The 18,439-nt window shown below is 49.5% G+C and overlaps 1 protein-coding gene across 1 annotated transcript in view; it reads left to right on the forward strand.

Moving 5' to 3' along the window:
- The window catches only part of LOC116834665 (pituitary adenylate cyclase-activating polypeptide type I receptor-like), a 38,758-nt gene extending 35,527 nt beyond the window's left edge, over positions 1–3,231 (forward strand). Inside the window, exon 13 of the mRNA XM_032796922.2 lies at positions 2,659–3,231. Coding sequence (XP_032652813.1) covers positions 2,659–2,847 — 189 coding nt within the window. The 3' untranslated portion in view covers positions 2,848–3,231. The remainder of the gene's footprint in view (positions 1–2,658) is intronic.
- Positions 3,232–18,439: the final 15,208 nt, after the last annotated feature.

Below are 18,439 nucleotides of genomic sequence, written 5' to 3' on the forward strand. Positions count from 1 at the left end.
TCTCCAGAGCTAAATACATGAGCCTCTACTGCATGAGCTAAAAACCACCTGCCTCTTAGCTAAGGCTACAGCAGAGTCATTAATCTCTAAGTGGATTTGGTGCCATTAGAGGGGCCAGAACACCACACCCAGAGCACCACACCCAGGCGTTGTGGGGGTTATACTGATATTGCCCTTTAGCTTACATAGCGGCTCACCCTCCCTGGTATTTAACCCCACAATGTGTTTATAGAGACCAGCTATATCCCTCCTCAGCCTTCTTGGGCCCCACACAAAAGGCAGCTTCGGGAGTGGGTCTGGCCGAGTGATTAGACCACTCACAAGGGCCATGGGAGACTGGAATCTGAGTGCGGGGACCATTGGGCTATAGCATCACTCCCCCACCCCCTCTGGCCACCGAGTGAGTGCCCCACCCCAGAACACGCAATGCAGGCTGGTTGGGGTATGCAGCTGGGATATAGTGACCAGTGTTCATGTCTGTGCTCCAGATCAGGCAGGGTAGGGATCTGAACTCAAGTTTCCCAGGTGAGTGCTTTAGCCATTTGGCTGCTGGCTTTGAGGGGGTGGGGGCATAGGTGCTGACTTTGTAATGCGCCAGGGGTGCTCCCCCTGGCTTCACCCCAAACCCCTCTCCCACTCCACCCCTTCACCCATGGTGCTGCCCCCAACCTCCCTCTTCCTGCCCCTTTCCGCCCCCTTCCCTGAGCATGCCCCATCCTCGCTCCTCCCCTCTGCCCCCCACCAGTGCCTCCTGCACACTGTGGAACAGTTGATTGCAGCGGGAAGAAGGCGTTGGAAGCTAGGGGTTGCGCTGATGGGGGAGCTCAGCACCCATCATTTTTTTCCACAGACTTAGCGCCTATGGATTGGGGAGGGGTCTTTTGTGAGAAAATGCTGACCTGGCTTAAGCATCTAACTCCAGGGGAGCGTTTACAGCTGAGAATCTCAGGCAGAGAGAGGCACTTAGGGACTCAGATCAATGGGCATTAAATAACTAAATAGCTAAGATGATCTAAGCCTTATCTCTGTGTTAGCCAGCTCCTGGGCAGCTTAGGCAGCTCCCTACTCGGCATGATGGCTTCTGAGAATCCCTTTTGTAGGTACCTAACTCTGCCCATACAATTCATGGGGAGCCTGGATACCTAATTCAGAGCTTTGTGACTTTTGGAAAATTCCGCCCTGGTACACTCCAGTTCAACCACAAATTATGGGCTTGATGCAGGAATTAGTGAGAGAGTTTCTCTGGCCTGTGCTGAGCAGCAGGTCACACTAAATAAACGTAATGGTACCTTCTGGCCTTAAAAGTTTTTGCATTTCATTTTAGGTTACACTTTACATGGGATCATGCTAATACTGGGACTATAATTAAGGCTACGATTTAGTCATGGGTATTTTCAATAAAAGTCATGGACAATAAACAAAAATTCATGCCCGGTGACCTGTCCATGACTTGTACTATAAATACCCCGACTAAATCTTAGCTGGGGAAAGCCGCTGCTCCACGGGGCCCCTGCTGTGTGTGCCTCTGCTCTGGGGCAGGGTGGGGCAGATGCCGGGGGCCACTGAGCAGCTGCTGATCCGGCCACCCCTGGGGCCGTCCCCCTGCCACTGCTCCAGCCATCCCTGTGACCGTTGCCAGGGACTGTCAAGCTGTGGCTGCTCCTGCTCCTGCCACCCCTGGGACTGCTACTCAGGTGGTCCCTGGGGTCAGCCACACTGGCCACTGCTCAGTTGGTCCTCAGGGCCCCCTGTCCAGAGCCGCCTGAGCAGCGCCCAGTGTGTCTGACTCCAGGGCTGGCTGAGCGGCCTTGAGATCGGTCACAGTGGCTGCTGCAGAAATCACGGAGGTCGCAGAAAGTCATAGAATCCGTGACTTCCGCAAACTCCATGACAGACATGGAGCCCTAGTTATAATGTATCGAATATACATAGACTATATGAATAGTATAGAATCTCTGTCTCTGGAGGTTTTTAAGAACAAGTTAGACAAACACTCATCAGGAATGGTCTAGTTATTACTTAGCCCTGCTTTGAGTGCAGGGAACTGGACTAGATGACCTAGTGAGGGCCCTTCCAGTCCTCCACATGTCTGAGATTCAATGTTATTGATGGCATCCACTGCAGACATATTCTTGTGGCTATAAGAGGGGTGTGTGTGTGTGTGTGATGGCAGTACCTACAATGTGCTAGGCACTATCCAGACAGAGGTTAGGGGAAAGGGGGCATAAAAAAGACTAATCCACTCAAACCAACTCTATTGATTGTAACAGGGCTGAAATAGGTCTTTTCAGACACACTTCAATTCGGACAGGCTAAGAGCCTTATGGATGAGCCCCAGCAGATGTTGCCACAAATTGGAGGCCCCATGGCAGAAAGCACAAAAACCATTGTGCTAGGGCCTGACCAACAGAGGGGTGACGGATGGAGTTGGGTGGTGGGAGCTCTTAAAAATCAGTGAGAGCTGCTGGGTCCTGAGCGCTTTTGACAATCAATCCACTTGTTTAGGTCCCTAGATTTGGATTTAGAAAGCTAACCTTGGACAGGTATTTTTTTGACAATCTTAGCCTAAGTGTCTGTGAAGTTGGAATAGCCACATTCGTTCTATGTCCCATTCTTTGGCTATTCTCCCCTTCCCTCCCTTTTCGTTCTTTTCCTTAGGTTCAGGCTGAATTAAAGAAGCGACTGCGCAAGTGGCAGTACCAAGAGTACCTGAGCTTCACCCGCAAACCTCGGTGCATGTCTAGAGAAAACAGCCCCGTTAACTATGTCACTCAGTTATCACTGCTTGAAAAAATCAGCCCTCAGAGGAAAACGTCCCTTTACCGGAACGGCACATCCTCCGCGTGAGCCTCCCAGAGCAAGCTGAGGTGTTGCAGTATTGTCTCCTGAAAACATAACGGAGGGATGGCCAATATGGAGTCTCTGGAGGGTGACCATATTTCCCTACGCTGAATACGGGACGCTGGGTAAAATTATTCATATTCAAGCGAGTTCAGTGGCAATCAATCAGAACTATACAGTACGAATGTTCAAATTAACATCAAGCTGACTGAGACCCCGTTAAAAAGAAATACCGTGGAGTTGGATTCTTTTTATTTACCTTCTTATCTGTAAAGCTCTAGGGTTCACACAGGGAGGGGTGACTGACACACCCCTATCCCCCCACACACAAGGAGAGGTGACACATATACATGCCTATATACCTCTCTCACACAGGGTGGGTGACTGAGTGACCCGACCCTCCCTGCCTGATGTGCTTCGCCTGCCATGCCTGGCTGGGCCCCCGGGACGGACCCGCCTCTTCTGGTACCTGGCACTGCATCTTCCCAAGGCAAGACGTGGGGGGACACATGGGGTCACATGCCCCTCCCCCCCCAGATTTCTCCCTGGGTTCACACCAGAACGTGGCCAGCAGCAGCAATTTGGCACTGTGCAGGAAGGAAGGGACAGGAGCAAGGGCGGCTCCAGGCACCAGCACGCCAAGCACGTGCCTGGGGCGACAAGCCACGGGGGGCACTCTGCTGGTCGCCGCGAGGGCAGTAGTCAGGTTGCCTTTGGCGGCATGCCTGTGGGAGGTCCACCGAAGCTGCAGGACCGGGGACCTCCCGCAGGCAAGCTGCCAAAGGCAGCCTGCCTGCCGTGCTTGGGGCAGCAAAATACCTAGAGCCATCCCTGGACGGGAGTTGCTTCCAGCTGCAGGGCAGGAGGATTGGGGGAAGGGATGACCTGGCCCATGTCTTTGCAGAGCTCATCGCTCCTCTCCCCTCTATGGCTGGAAGCAGCTTGTCCCTTCCTGCCTGCACAGTGTCAAAGGCAGCTAACACCTCCTGGCTGCTGTTGGCCACCAGCATAACCCAGTGGCCTCCTGTCCTCCCGCCTTAGGGCTGGAAGGGGTTAAGCCCTAAGGATGCATTGAACACCAGGGCCCAGGGAATGCAACTGCAGGGCCTTCAGCAAACCCAGCCAGAGAGCTGGCTCAGCAGGGGAGGGTGCCTAGGAGCACCCTAGGGGATGGAGCAACCTTGTGTGCCCTGGGGGCAGGACCCAGCATGTGGCAGGGTAGGGGAGGAAGATTGTGTAAGCCCCTGCCTGGGGAGCTGCTGTGGAGCCTACAGGTTCAGGGAGTAAACAGGCTGGAAATCACTTCCCCCCAACTCCAGAGCTTAGCTGAGGGGCAGAGAGGTTCCCCCTTGCCAGCGCTGTGCGGGGCTTTGGCACATGCAGGTCTCGGCTCCTCCTGGCCAGCGCCCTGGGCTGGAAGATCTTGGGCTTTCCCGAGGTGCCAGCCCAGCCACAGGCAGTGGGGGAAGGAAGGGTCCTGCCAGCCAGGCTGTTGGTGAGCTGAGCGCTCTGACGAGGGTTGGTTCTCCACACAGCGTTGGGACAGGACACGCCCTGCTGGGGGGGGTATGGAGGAGCAGCATGGTTGGGGGGTGGATGAAGGGCAAAGCAGGGAGAGGACAGTGAAAGGGGGAGCATGTAAAGGGCCAGTGGCTGGGCAGCAGAGGCAAAACATAACTGGCCACTGCCTGGCACCTGCCTGCACTCACCAACCACCACAGCTCACAGCGTGCAGCCAGTGCCAGCCAGAAACGGGACGGGGAGCTGGGCCTTCCTGGCCGCAAGCTAGCTTGCAGCAGGGGTGCGCTGATGGATCAGCAAGGGGAGCAGCTGGACCCACATGCTGCATCTTCACCCCGCCACCAACTTGAAGATCCACCCTCATCATTGGCTGTGGGACCCTCACCACTGGTGGGAGGGCGGCTGGTGAGCAGGGATCCAGCCAGCAGCAGGACCCACCAGCACTAATGGGGTGAGACAGAAAATACGGAACAATTTGCCTGTTTTTAATAAAAAGTCAGGACCCTTGCAGAAGGGCTTAAATATGGGACTGTCCCTTTAACAATGAGACGTCTGGTCACCTTAATTCGCTGTGGATCCTCATGATGGAACTTCTTGTACTAAACATCTCCCATTCCTCACTGCTGGTGCAGAGAAATTAGGAGACCTGATCTTTCATTCCTTGAGAGTTCACTCCCTTAGGTACGCTGACCCCATTCCTAAACTACTGTACCTTAACACACTGCCATTGAGGTCAATGAAACTGCCCCAATGTGCACCAGAAGGGGAGCTGGCCCCACCTAGCTACATGATTGTGGTTGCTCAGCTTGGGATAACTTAAAAGATGACTGGATTTCAGAAAGTACAGAGCATCCATCTCCTGAATACCAGTCTCCTTTTACATGTTTCATGATTTTTAGTAACAGTTACAAATCTTGGCCCTAAACTGTTTAGGTTCATCTGTTGGGGAGATTCTGCATTAGATCAATCATTAGTTCAGTCTATCATGGCAATTTCTATGTTCCCAGTGTTGTTGTGGTTGGCATTCTCAGTTTGCTAGGTTTCAGCTGAAGATTGGTTCCTGCTTCAGTGTCCCCAGCATCCCACAGTATCTATGTTAGTGGTATGATCTAGTGGGTAGGGCATGGAATTGAGAGCCAACAAATCCTAGTTTACCGATGGCTTCACGGGGTAACACTGGTCAATCACAACCTCTTTGCTTTAATAGTCCTCTCTGTAAACGGGAGGATGGTGCTTTGGCCAAAACTTGGACCCTTATTGAAGGCTGAGTTGTCCCCTTCCATGGTGAAACTCCCATGATTAAGCTAAGGGGAAGGAAATCTACATGAGGATTTCCCTTGGAGGGTTCCTCCCCCATGGCTCAGTTGAGGGTAGAGTTTTATTTTCAGGACCAATATGCTGCAAGGCCTGCCCCCAAACTTGGCTGCAGGAACCCAGCACCATTTGGGCAGATGCCTAATGTGTCCATGGAGTGAAGGGTGGTCCAGTGTTTAGGGTTCTAGATGTAGGAAGCCTGGGTTCAAGTCCTTACTCCACCACAACCTTGCTGGGTGAGTGGGCCTCAAGTAACTTGTCTGAGATTTTAAAAGAGGTTTAGGTGCCTAATAGGAACATCAAAAGCACCTAAGAGGCACTTAACCCTGACTGAAACTGATGGGAGTCAGGCACCCGGGTGTTCTTGGAAATCCCACTCTATTTACATTTTTATGCACCTCAAAACCTCAGTTCCCCACCTGTAAAGTGGAGCCAATAGCACTGCCCTGCCCTACAGGGTGCTGGTGAGGATCAATACATTAAAGGATGTGAGGCTTTCAAATAATGGGATAATGGGGGGCAGAGGGGTTAGACATTGCTCAGATGTGGTACTGTTCCCCCAGCATCCCTCCCCTCCATTTCCTGGTAGTGCAGTTCCACTTTGACCTCCTCTGGGAGGATTGCACCATGGTGTTGGCTCTGTGGGTAATGTCATACAGGCCCAAATAAGCTCTCCAGACTGAATGAGCAACCCCTCCCCACCCAAAGCAGGGCCTCCCATTCCCTAACCCCAGCCAGCCCCATCCCCATCTCCTTCTCACTCCCATACAGAGCCTGACCTCACAGAGCGTCCTCTTCCAGAGCCCAGGGAGGTGGTGGTGGCTGGGGAGGGTGCTATCTCCTATTTCCATGTGGACAGGGATTCCTTGGCTGTCAGTTCCCCTCTAAGCTTGGATCTTGTTGGCACAAGTCAACACTCAGATTGTATTCAATTAGCTTCTCATTGCAATGAGTGCGAGTGTGCCAGAGCAAAGTCCATGTCTCTGGATTTGGGCCTTTGCCAAGTGTTTTGGATTTACTCCAGTGATCTAGAACTGCAAAGCATGTATGAACTCTTGTTGGAAGGCATCATCACAATACGGCCCTGACCCACAGCCCAGTCAGATCAAAGGGAGCAGTTCCAAAGGCTTCATCTTCATCTTCAAAGCCCTACATCTCTAGTTCCCTCACTAAAACTAGACCGTACCTAGCTAGACTCCTAACCAAGTAATTCAGATCATCCATCTGTTAATTACAATCTTACCTTTCAGCTCCAGCAGCCCTAATGTTCTCTGCAAGGGGCCATCCCCCTATGTTGTGTCTGCCCTGGGCACCGCATCAGCTCTTCTCGTAAAAGAGCATCATTTTGATCCCCTGTTTAAAATTCTCATTGCTTAACATGAGGAACTGGAAACTGGTGTGTGGTTTCTTTTTACTGCAGATGTAGACACATACAATAAAGATAATAATGGCTGATGTGGCATAGTAATATTTAGATCTTCATGATGCTATAGTTCAGATGGAAAATTAAATGACTAGACTATGGATCAATTTTAAGGCAGGGAAATAAAGATTTACAGCTATGACTTCTTCACTGTAGACAAGGTTTTCCTACAAAAAGCCCCCTTCCAGCAGTTGAAGTCAATGCAACTGAGTGCCATCAATGAGGCACCGCTCAGATGTGTGTTAGAGGGCTTACTCCTTCACCCTTTCACTTCCCTGGTCCTTCTCCCATGAACAGAGAACAGCAATACCCAAAATCCGAAGGTGCAAACAATTCAATGTTTATTGGGGTGAACTTCCAGCAAGCATGATTTCAGTTTCCTTCCTCAGTGTCCCCCTTCCCAGCTCTGACACCACAGACCCTTGCCTGTGTCCCTGTTCCCATTCCTGCCCCCTTAGTGAAACATGATTCCAATTCCCCCACCCCTATTCCCTGTTCCCATTCCCCCCCTTACTTCCTGATTGACTGCAGACTATATAGTAAAACTTGAGTTCTGCTTAGCTATACCTTAACTAATCATTTTACTGAAATTTACCTAAGTAATCATAACATATTGTAACATAATTCTCTAACCAATTATATCCCACTACCCTGATTAACTTACACCTCGCAAAATTAATTATACAGCAGACAGAAACAATTAGACAACCAGACAGATTAACAATAGAAAAGTGGGGGCCATAGAGATAAAACAGTGCACAAAAGGGAGTTTCACAACCACAACTAATGAGAAGTGATTTCTTTCCAGCCCGGATGCTGTCAAACTAAGTTTTCTTTAACCATCTTTATCTGGTGGTGATGGGCACTCTCGGGACAGGATTGTATTCCTACCAGCCCAATAGCACCTTATTTCAGTGTGACTGGTTTGGAATGTGAGGATGTGACCGTTCACTTCCCAGCTTACGGCTGCCCCTGCTGTTTAGCCAAAGGCCTTAGCCTAAGAACAGGGCCTCAGACGGTTATAGTGAGAGAAGGTCCTTTATGCAGGCAGATAGTGATTTTGATTCTTTCTTTTACACCTCTGTAACTAGCTAAATGATAAACATATACCTGAATTCTTAAAGTACAGGCCTTTACAAGCAGGTCTGCATATCTATATCCTAACCATGTGCACCCACTTGTAATCAGTTGCAGGATTGGGGCCATATGGCAGACACCTCGCTGCATACATAGCACTGGAAGAGACCTCTTGGGTCAAGACCAGCCCCCTGCTAATGCCACTGAAAGCAACGCCCTCATATAATCCCATTCATAAACTGATCAAGCTCCTTATTACAACTAGTTTGGTTTCTTGCCCTCACTACTGCAACTGGGAGGCTGCTCCAGAACCTCACTCTTCTGATGGTTAGAAACCTTCAAGTTTCCAGCCTAAATTTATTGATGGTCGTTTTATCCCCATTTGTTCTTAAGAGCACCTCTGAGAGTTGAATCCAGAGCCGTGTAGTCAGCCCTCTACCCCAACCCATGAAAGTTCACTCAAGTAAATTGTTGCATTAATTTGTATAGGGCTGCTCACATGAGTCAAGTTACCCATGCGCCCAAGTGTTTGCGGGACTGGGCCCTGATGGCAACAGAAGTTGAGGGGAGCCCCCAGTTTCATATGGACCAGTAGTGGGCTCTACAATAATAGATTGTCTGAGCTTTATGGGGTAACATTCTCCCCAGAGCAGTTTTCCCCCTTGTTTCCTGGTCTTTCCCCTCTTCTCCCACCCATGATCTGTTACACAGGACTGCCAAGTGTCAGCCATCTTGTGTGACTCACAATACCAAGCCACAGTAGTGTTCACAGAACAGAAAGCTTCCCTGCTGGAGCCAAACACGGAAGGGGCAGGTGTGGCAAGCAGCGTTGGTGGCCATTGGGACAAGATGAAGAGGCACTTTTCCTGCACCCTGGTCCTCAAGCACTTCCTGCGGTGTCCTAGGCAACCCCAACACCATGTTTTAGCCCTAGCTACTCCTCCCCAGCCACTTCCACCAGCCACCCCTCACTCAACTTCTTCCAAGAGATTGCCACCCTCCCCACCAGCATCCCCAGTTCCCCCAGCCTCCCATCCTGCTTTCCAAAAGACACTGCCTCCCTGACACCATTCTTGCCCCAGACACCCCAGCACACTTCCCCCTCCAGCCTCCCTAAATACCCAGCAATGGTCTTCCTCTTCACCACAATCTACCTAATACTTCCAGACACGCTCCAGCATGCCTCCCCCCAGATGCCAAGTTTTGTGCACTTCTGTGTCCTACCCCTGGCACCGCTTCAGGTCAAGGTTTATTGACCATATGCTGAAGTTTAGGGTTCTATGAATAATTGTTTGCATCTATTCAAACTACCTTAATATATAATTTGCATCAACTATCACACCTGGATCAGTGCAAAACTTGCCCCTGACTGCGTTAACATCTGTGTGACACATCAGGGAGCAGAGACTAGCCTATGATTTGAATGGCTGCTGGTCCCTTTTTCACTAATGACATGAAAATATTGGGGGTGCGGGGGGACATGAAGTGTCATATCAGAGCCTGAACAATGTAAACAGATTTTTCACAGAGGCTAACACTGAATCATAGAATCATAGAATATCAGGGTTGGAAGGGACCTCAGGAGATCATCTAGTCCAACCTCTTGCTCAAAGCAGGACCAATTCCCAACTAAATCATCCTGAAATGTGGTTCCTGTGTGTGGGGAGGTGCTACCACCTTGTGGTGTATGTTTGTAAGCAGTTCTGTAATATGCAAAAATACCGGAGACCAATACACCAAGCTAGGTAGTCAGCCACATTTGGAGTGCCTAAATACAGACCGCGCCTAAATGGCAACAGAACATTGGCCTTGGCATACAGCTGATACTTCAGCGGGAGGGATGCTCACATTTCTCCCACCTGGCTTAAATAAAATTTAAACAATTTCTTACTGTCAGTCTGTCAACTGGTGGGTTGTGACTCCTGGGGCAGACCATAAAATGCAACCGGGCAGATCACAGCGTTGAAAAATCTAAAGCAAAGAAACTGTTGCTCCTCCCAGGGCTGGCTCTAGTTTTTTTGCCGCCTCAAGCAAAAAAAAAAATTCGGCTGCCCCCTCTGCCCTTTTTTTGATGGCTTTTACACATGTTTGCACAGCACCTGATTTGCCTTGCTTTCTACTCTGCTCAGCAATGGCTGTCGATGGCTCTTTAACCTCATTCCAAGGGCATCTCTTAGCTCAAAAGAAAGATGGGGCTTGTATTTGTTACTTGGTTTATTGGGGGCAACTTGTCTTATTAAACGGGAATCTCTTTTATATTTGCTCTTCTTTCAGCGCAGAACTTCACTTCCCACCCAGACTGGAAGTGAGAGCAGAGAGTTTCACTCCTTAAAGTCTAAAAACCACCAGTGTTTCCTTCCCCGCTTCTCTCTCCTTTAGGTAAAAGGCTCCTGGTGTCTCTCCCTTTCACCTTCATTGGAAGGAATGTCCCCCCCCCCGCCCCCAGTCCCCGCTTTCCCATTACCATCCTCCTTCCAGTGACCTGCTCCTGTAGCGAATGCCTCACATGTCTAGGGTCGGGAAATATCCTACAGATCAAAAGGGAAGTGTGTGTGTGGCAGGGGATCGGGACAACAGGGTCTGGGAGCGCCACTCAGTCTGTCCCAGAGCCATGAAAAAACCTCACCTGGACAGTTCAGCTCCCATATCTCTCTCTCCTCTTCCCCAGCACTAGCGGGGTTTGCATCCAAATAGCTGTGAATTACACTTACTGTTGGGATGTTTTTCTTTTTGTTGTTTTACTGGAGCTAGACAATAATCTGCACGAGTTACTGGATGCTCCTTTGCTAGCAGGGCAGCACTTAAAGGCACTTGGTTTTGGGACCCCCCTCCTCACTTTGCAGCTCAGATCACTCTGCAAACAGACCAGAGGAAAGCAGCGGCCAATCCTCAGCTGGTGTGAACTGATATTGACTTCAGCTGAACATTCCCACCATCTGAGGAGCTGCCCCCAAAGGTGTTTCTCAGTTACACTTAGCATGTGTGACATGGGTCCGGGACTCTCTCCGCCACCTGAGGCCCAGATCCTGCTCTCATGAGAAAGAAGTCAGCACAGATCCTTGTTGATCCCTCCATTACACTGTCTGATTGTGACAAGGGCAGCACCTGCCAGTCTCTCCGGGCCGCTGCTTGGCAGAGGGGCTGTTTTCGGGGGGGAGCACGTGTGGGTCCGTGGGTGCAAGCCAGCGCCATGGACAGCAGCTCGGGAAAGTGCTTGGTTCTCAGATAAGCAAAGAACACGTGGAGGAGTTATCCTGGCCTTGACTCGCCTCCTCGTTTCCAGAGTAGCGCGGAATGAGCCTGGGATGGCATCTGGGGTCACCTTTGCTAGGACTGTGTTTGAGTCTGACAATTACGTTCATATGAGTCATGCAGAAATACAGAGACACAGAGACCCTTACGCCCTGTCCCTCTGCCCAGTCCTTGTTTCTTTAGAGTCAGGTCTGCTTTTGACATAGCTCCATCAGACCAGGCGCCTTTGGCTGGGGTAGCCTGCTGCAGCCATACACAGCGATTGTGGGAATTGGGCTCCAGCGGTGAAGGTGGGGTGGAAATAGGGCTGGCTGCATCAGCCTGACCCCCTGTGTCTGCTGCCTATTTGTACGGACAGGTCCCCCCTAGGTCTGGAATCTCTCTCTCCGTCCAGAAACACGAGTGTGAAATCTCTTGAACTCTGTGTTAGCCTTGCCAAAGTCCAGTCCACTTTTGCTTAGAGGACAGCGGCAATGCACGTGGGATCCAGCTGTCAGGATGAATTTCACTCTGGAGATCCATAAACCAGGTGTTTGATCTCTCCCCTCAGGTGCCTCACTGCGTTCTGACATTATAAACCATTGTGGTTACTAGGTATCCCAGTGAAGGGACCCTGAATTGGCTGACATGTCTGTGCTAGCCCCTATGTGATCTTCTCTTTCCAGATGTGCTGGCCCCTTGCACACCCCCAAAATTCAGGACTGAGGGCTTCTGAGTTTGAGGCAAGCTGGTTAGCTTGGAAACGGTACCGATTTCCATTTAAACGCTACATGGATTGGAGCCCAGAGAGGCAAACCTGATTGGAAACCATGAGGTCTGTGCTCCAAGAGATTCTTGGGGATTTTGAAAGTGGCCCTACAAACCCTTCCTAGCCTGAGTAATTCTTAATGCACAAATTGTTCCAGTGGAGCCGGTGGGGTCAATCCCATTAGTAAGGAATGCAAGATCATAAAGAGAGCTAGACCCTGCAGACGTTTGTCTGGTCCAGCCCCAGCACCTAAGCTCCTTTTAGCTTTCCATGCGCCCAGCTTCTCTTTCCTAGTGGGAAATTGTATAGTAAATCCCTTGAATCGCGAGTAAGCACACGGGCCGGTGCTCTTTTCCTTGCAACACCCGAAAGCCTCAACCCCTGGGAAGAGGATGGCCAGAATGCCGCCCCTGGAAATGTGCCGCCCCAAGCACGTGCTTGTTTTGCTGGTGCCTAGAGCCGGTCCTGGCTCCTCCAGTCCTTCAAGGTCAAGCACTTTCTGTCAAGCTCTCCAATCTCTCTTGCACACACCCACCCACCCCTGAATTACATGGGGCTAGCATTGTTAACATGGAGCATTTTCATTTTCATCTTACTTTTATCACAACTGTAAGAGGGACATGGTGATTTTTGACAGTGTAAGGGTGTGCCCAGCTGAACTGGTTGAATAACAGTCTGACCTAAGTCTTGTGCTGTCCCCGACCCCACCTCCATGGGGTGAATTTTGCCCCTAGCCTTGTGGGCAAGCTCTCCTGTCTGACCCAATGGCATTTTCACATTGAGACGAGGGGTTACATGTTACAAAACTGGTCCCTTTCGATCATGCTTCAAGATATAGCCTGGTGTGTAGCTAGAAGATAGCAGTCATGGATCCAGGGCTGGGCTGTGCTAAGACAACTTTGCCCAACTCTTGCCAATTCAAAACTGCTGTGAAGTTGGCTTACCCAGCCACTGGTTCCTGACCCTTAAGAGAGGGGGCCTCAAGCTGTGTGCATATTCAGGCCTCCTCCCTGCCACTACACATAATGCTGATACCCATGCCCTACCTGTAGCCAGCAACTGAGGCAGAAGGATGTGGCTGAGGCACCCCTGTGACCTGGCAATGACCAGTTGTCATAAAAACATGTGGGACCCTAGGTCAGAGCCCAGGCTGTGGGCAGGCTTCCTAGTGGTTAGAGTCAGGCGCCAGGAAATTTCATATGCCCATTTCTCCCTGAGCTGAGATGACACCTCTTCAGCCATAGCAGAGGCTTTGGGCATGCCGCTATATTATTAACGCTGCCAAAAGTGTAATAAGGGAGTTGCTTTGTGGTTTCTTTTACTGAGCATTAATCGCCTGAATTAGATAATCCTGGTCTAGATAATACTTAGTCCTGCCTGCGTGCAAGGGGGCTGCGCTAGATGACCTCTCAAGGTCCCTTCCAGTCCTATGATTCTATGAATTAGATACTGCACTACTGCAGCCTGGCCTCATTCAGGCCTGGTTTAACGTAGCAATACTTTGTAGTTTCTCACATGGTGACTGATAAATAGCCCTACGCTAGCTGCGTGACCCAGTATAGGATTTCTTTGTGATACACAGAGCACAGGCAAAGCTTGCGCTTTTTCACTTTCTTGTCTGTCATAAGAGTTGTCTGTTGTGTCCAGAAAAATTCACCCCTGAGCAGGGAGCCACTGTAGCCCCGCCCATTGGGAAGCAGATTTTCTCCTCACCTCGGCTAGCTAGCTTGCACAAAACCTAGCCAGTCAATCGCATTGTTCTACTTCAACTGCTATGCCGCTGCATCCGAATCTACACCCTATGGTTTAATTTACGGCCTTTGCTTTGTCATTGCTGAAGTCATTCTCCTGATTGTTTAACCAACACGACAGCCTTTGCCATCCTCAGCAGCTGCCCCAGCTACCAGATGCTGCCCCTTTGAGAGATGGAAGTTAAGAAATGCAACTCACAGATTATGCCGGGGAGACAAGGTTGGTGATTTAGGCCGAGATCTTCAAATGTATTTAGGCACCTACCGCCAGTATCATTCTGTTCCTAGGATGGACTGGGGCAACTGCCCCAGGCCCAGTACTTTGGGGGGAGGATGTGCTGGAGGCGCCTTGTGCTTTGGGGGTCCCCGTGCTTCATGATGCAGGGTCCAGGGTGGCCTGGGGGGTGACCAAAGCCGGGGCAGTTCATTTATATTCAATTTATATTATTGAAGATCGCCTCATCCAGGGGGCAGAAAAGAACTGCCCTGTCTTTGGTCACCCTCCCCCCACCCCATCTGTAAGTGAAATTAACAAGGATGTCGGAAATAGCCCCGAATCCCAAATTCAGACCACAGAGTGAACAGCTAAGTTTAAACTGTTCTTATGCAGGCAGCAGGCTACCTGGGGAGGCTTCTCCCTCAGCCAGTCCCCCTGCTCCCTGCTACATACTAGAGGGAATCCTCTGCAGCTCCTGCTGAGTCGAGGGGCTGGGGGAACAGGGAGCCTAGCCCTGTCCGCAGCCTGGCTGGAGGAGGAGGAGGAGGGAGGACAAGGAGAAAAATGTGACAGTGACTTTTTGGTTTTTCAGGCTTATTCCAATAGTAAAGCTTTATTGCAGACAGTACTGGTAGAAGGAATAGCTTTATTTTCTATATATAAGTCATGCAATGGGAGGAATCCATGAAGTATGTAGGAGAGGTGGGTTGCTTGTGTTTGGACTGTATGGGTAAGAAATGTAATTTACTTCCACCTCTGACCCCATCCCTTCTGTCTGAGGCCCCACCTCTTCCGGAGGGGGGAGCAGAGTGGTACCCGTACCGGTAAGAGCTGTATTTTACTTTCACCCCTGAACAGTAGTCTTTAAACCTGTGATCAGGATCTGCAGACTATGTTTAAGCGTTCCAAAGGGGTCCTCACCTCACTCTAAATTTTTAGGAGTCCACAAATGAAAAAAGGTTGAAAACCACTGGTGTACTGGCCCACAATTGCAGGCCTATTTGTATACTGAGTCACAGGCAAAATAAGAGAGTGTGAAATCGACAAGAGGGGAAGTCTGCAGGATGGACTAAACAGCGAGGGGTGTCCTGTCCATGCATAAAGACAAAGGATGAAACCGGTATATCTTTAGGGGCAAAGAAACACACTGGGTCCTTCACCTGGGAGACAAGCTGACAGTGTGTCTGTCTCATGAAAGGAGGATCACAGTCAAGTCTGGTGGTAAAATGCTGCAGGGATTCAGGCAAGCATTTCTCTACCAGACATGAAATCTAGGCTGTAGAATGCATGCTCTGGTTTTGTTTTATAGGCAAGCATGTATTTCCAATCCTTCTGCTGGCTATCACTTGAATCGCTGTGCTTTGTTAAATAAACTGACACTAGATTTCATTATATACGTATCTGAGTGCTGTGTGTTAAGCCGAGCGGTGATCTGAGGTGGAACTGGTATGCTGGGATATGCTGTCCTTTGGAAGCAGCGACTCTGTGAATCCTGAGTATGACCAATGGCCATGGGGCATGAAAGACTTGGGGGTGGGAGTGTGCCCATTGCTAACAGGTGGAGAGACAGAAGGGCCTCAGAAACCTAGAGGGGAATGTTTGTGTTGCCGGTGGCATAGGGGAGCTGACCCCCAACAGGCCCAGACAAGGCCCTCTTGCTAAAAGTAGGTGGTAGCCTCACAACCCTGGTACCCCCGGGAAGTATCACTCGGAGGCAGTGCAGAGAATTCCCCTTCTCAGCATCTTGGCAAGTGGGGCTCACCCAGGGTCATACTAATCACCATTTTCAGGACTGGGAAGGAATTTTCCCCTCGGGTCAAACTGGCAGGGACTGAGGGGATGTGTTGGGTTTTTTGCTTTCCCATGAAGCATGGAACCTGAGTCCCTGGCTAGGATCACATGGACCTATCTCACCAAGTCATTCTTTGCCATTACAGGGGCCTGGGGCACTGATGCACTGCGGTGTTTCCTATTCTCACCTGTGGCACACACTGCCTTAGGCTCCTGAGAGCTGTAATATTTTAGCCTAATCCAGGTAATCTGGCTCAATGAAGGGGTAACTGGCTGGGGTACAGTGGTTTGTATTATATGGGAAATCAAATTACATGATCCCTTCTGGCCTTAAACTCTGTGCTTCCCAGTAAACAAATCACCTTCAGTTCCCAAAAAGGTAACTCTGCAGTGTTGGATCAGCCCAAGAGTTCAGTTTCATAGCAGAACAGACGTGCAAAAATGATAATACATTTATTGTGTCATCTACAGCATTATACATGTTAAAATCTAGAACTGTTTCTCAGAACACACAAAAAGATTAGTCTAGTAAGCAGCAGCTGACATCTGTGTGTTTCCACTTAACAAAATGTAATAACCCCAGATCCTGTTACTAATAACGATAAAAAGGCCAGTATTAGACCCAGAGGGCCAGTAATTTCATCCCTTGACACCTTCAAAAGCCAAAATACAGCTTTACATACATTAACTTGGTACATCTCTTCTCGGGAGCTATTGGATGTTGCATTGCTACTATAATGGCAAGAAGTTGGGAGAGAGAATAAAGACACTAACAGGTGTTTTTACAGATTATGCAGGTACCTTGAGACCTCTGGAGACTCCTGTACTCCTGGAGACTCGCATACACCATTGGAACAGGGGTATGCAGAGGTCTAGGTTACTTCAGCTACTGAAAGACACTGCGAGGTTCATACCACACATTAACTCTTCACATGGATGAATTCCCGACAAAGAAAGCAAATGTGGAATAATAATAGCATCCAGGTGAAAGGATCACCAGGTTTAAAACAGGGAACGTTGTTCAAGCTCTATAGAGCTTGAACCAGGTACAATACACATTTAGCTGAATGTCGCTCTCTACCACAAGAACACATAGAGCTTAACATCAGAGTATCATTAGATATTACTGCATGCTTCGTACTCCACCGCTCCCTGATAGTAGATGCAACCCGTAGCTGGCTGTGCCTGTCTGACATCTTTAAAGATATTGAGTAAATCCTGCCCTAACTCACTAAAGGTGTCCCCAGGTATAATGCCCCTGGTTTGGTAATGAGGCAGTTAACAAAGAGGCATAACCCAGGAGGTTGCAAACAGAGATCTCAACTGTAGCTGACTCAGAGATGGCTCTGCATGCACCACATATGAATCCAGCTGGTAGCATGTTTGGGGGCGTGCCCAGGGGAATCATGGTTGATAGCATACTTTCCTCACTGCTACTACTAGAATCACTGTAAGCCGTCGTGTCTACTGCTGAAAGTAGCATCTACCCTAAAGGGCTTGGAGACATGACACCAGTGGGTTTGCAGCTTCTCAAGAGAGTGATTGACTGGAATCCTCTTGGGCTGTTTTACAGATACCTTTGGTGAGTTACAGGCTCCTGTGCTACTTTTCTCTCCCCCTCTCTACACTCAGGCAAGACAAGCAGGACTTCGCTCACATTAACTAGGGATGGCTACATTTAAAAAACGTTGGCAATCAGAACCCAGCAAACACACAAATGTTCAGAAGTTTCTCTGAACTGGCCCAGCTTCTGCAGTCTGCAAGCACAGAACTGTGAATCTCCCGGGAAAACACTAGCTCAGTGATTTTCTGATACTTCTGGGCTTGGCTAGAAATACCATGAGACCAGCCTTTCCTGTGGTGCTTTGGCACCGTTTGATTTTGGTTGGGAGCAGGAAGTGCAGTGTCAGCAAAATTGAAAGGACGATGGGCGGGGAAAAACCCAGCTAATAAATGTTTCAAAGCCAAGTCTTGAAGAAAGTACAACTGGGTTTGGGTCTAAAAATGAGAAAAGGGTCCGGGAGGGTCAGATGTTTTCCAGAAACAATTTAAATAGCCCTAATATGGCAGCATCACTGCAACTGAAAAGCCCCCCCATCTGAAACCCGATCATTCAGGCCATAATTCTTATTGTTCCTTTGAACAAATCACCTTGGGAACATTCTCATTTCAAATGCCGTCTTCATGCAGTAACAAACTTCTCTTAATAAAGTGATTCAAAGGAAGGAAGAGGAAGTAGCCACCGTATAATTGTTGACTTGAGAGACTTATCTAACAAAGGACAAATGCTGTCCTTTCTGACTGGGCAATTGGAGAAGTCTAGGAATTGTAACTTCTCATTTCTTTTCTTCTTGAGAGAACCCAATCTATCTAAAACAGCCCGACGGAGCCATGATCTCAGTCGTGGTCTCTCAGCACGACTGTACTACAGCTAACGACTACTACTAACATATAGGAATGATAGCGTGAGCTACCCACAGAGAGCACAGTGTATATAATAAGTG

This window comes from Chelonoidis abingdonii, chromosome 2 (assembly GCF_003597395.2).
Source record: "Chelonoidis abingdonii isolate Lonesome George chromosome 2, CheloAbing_2.0, whole genome shotgun sequence".
NCBI classification, from domain to species: Eukaryota; Metazoa; Chordata; order Testudines; family Testudinidae; genus Chelonoidis; species Chelonoidis abingdonii.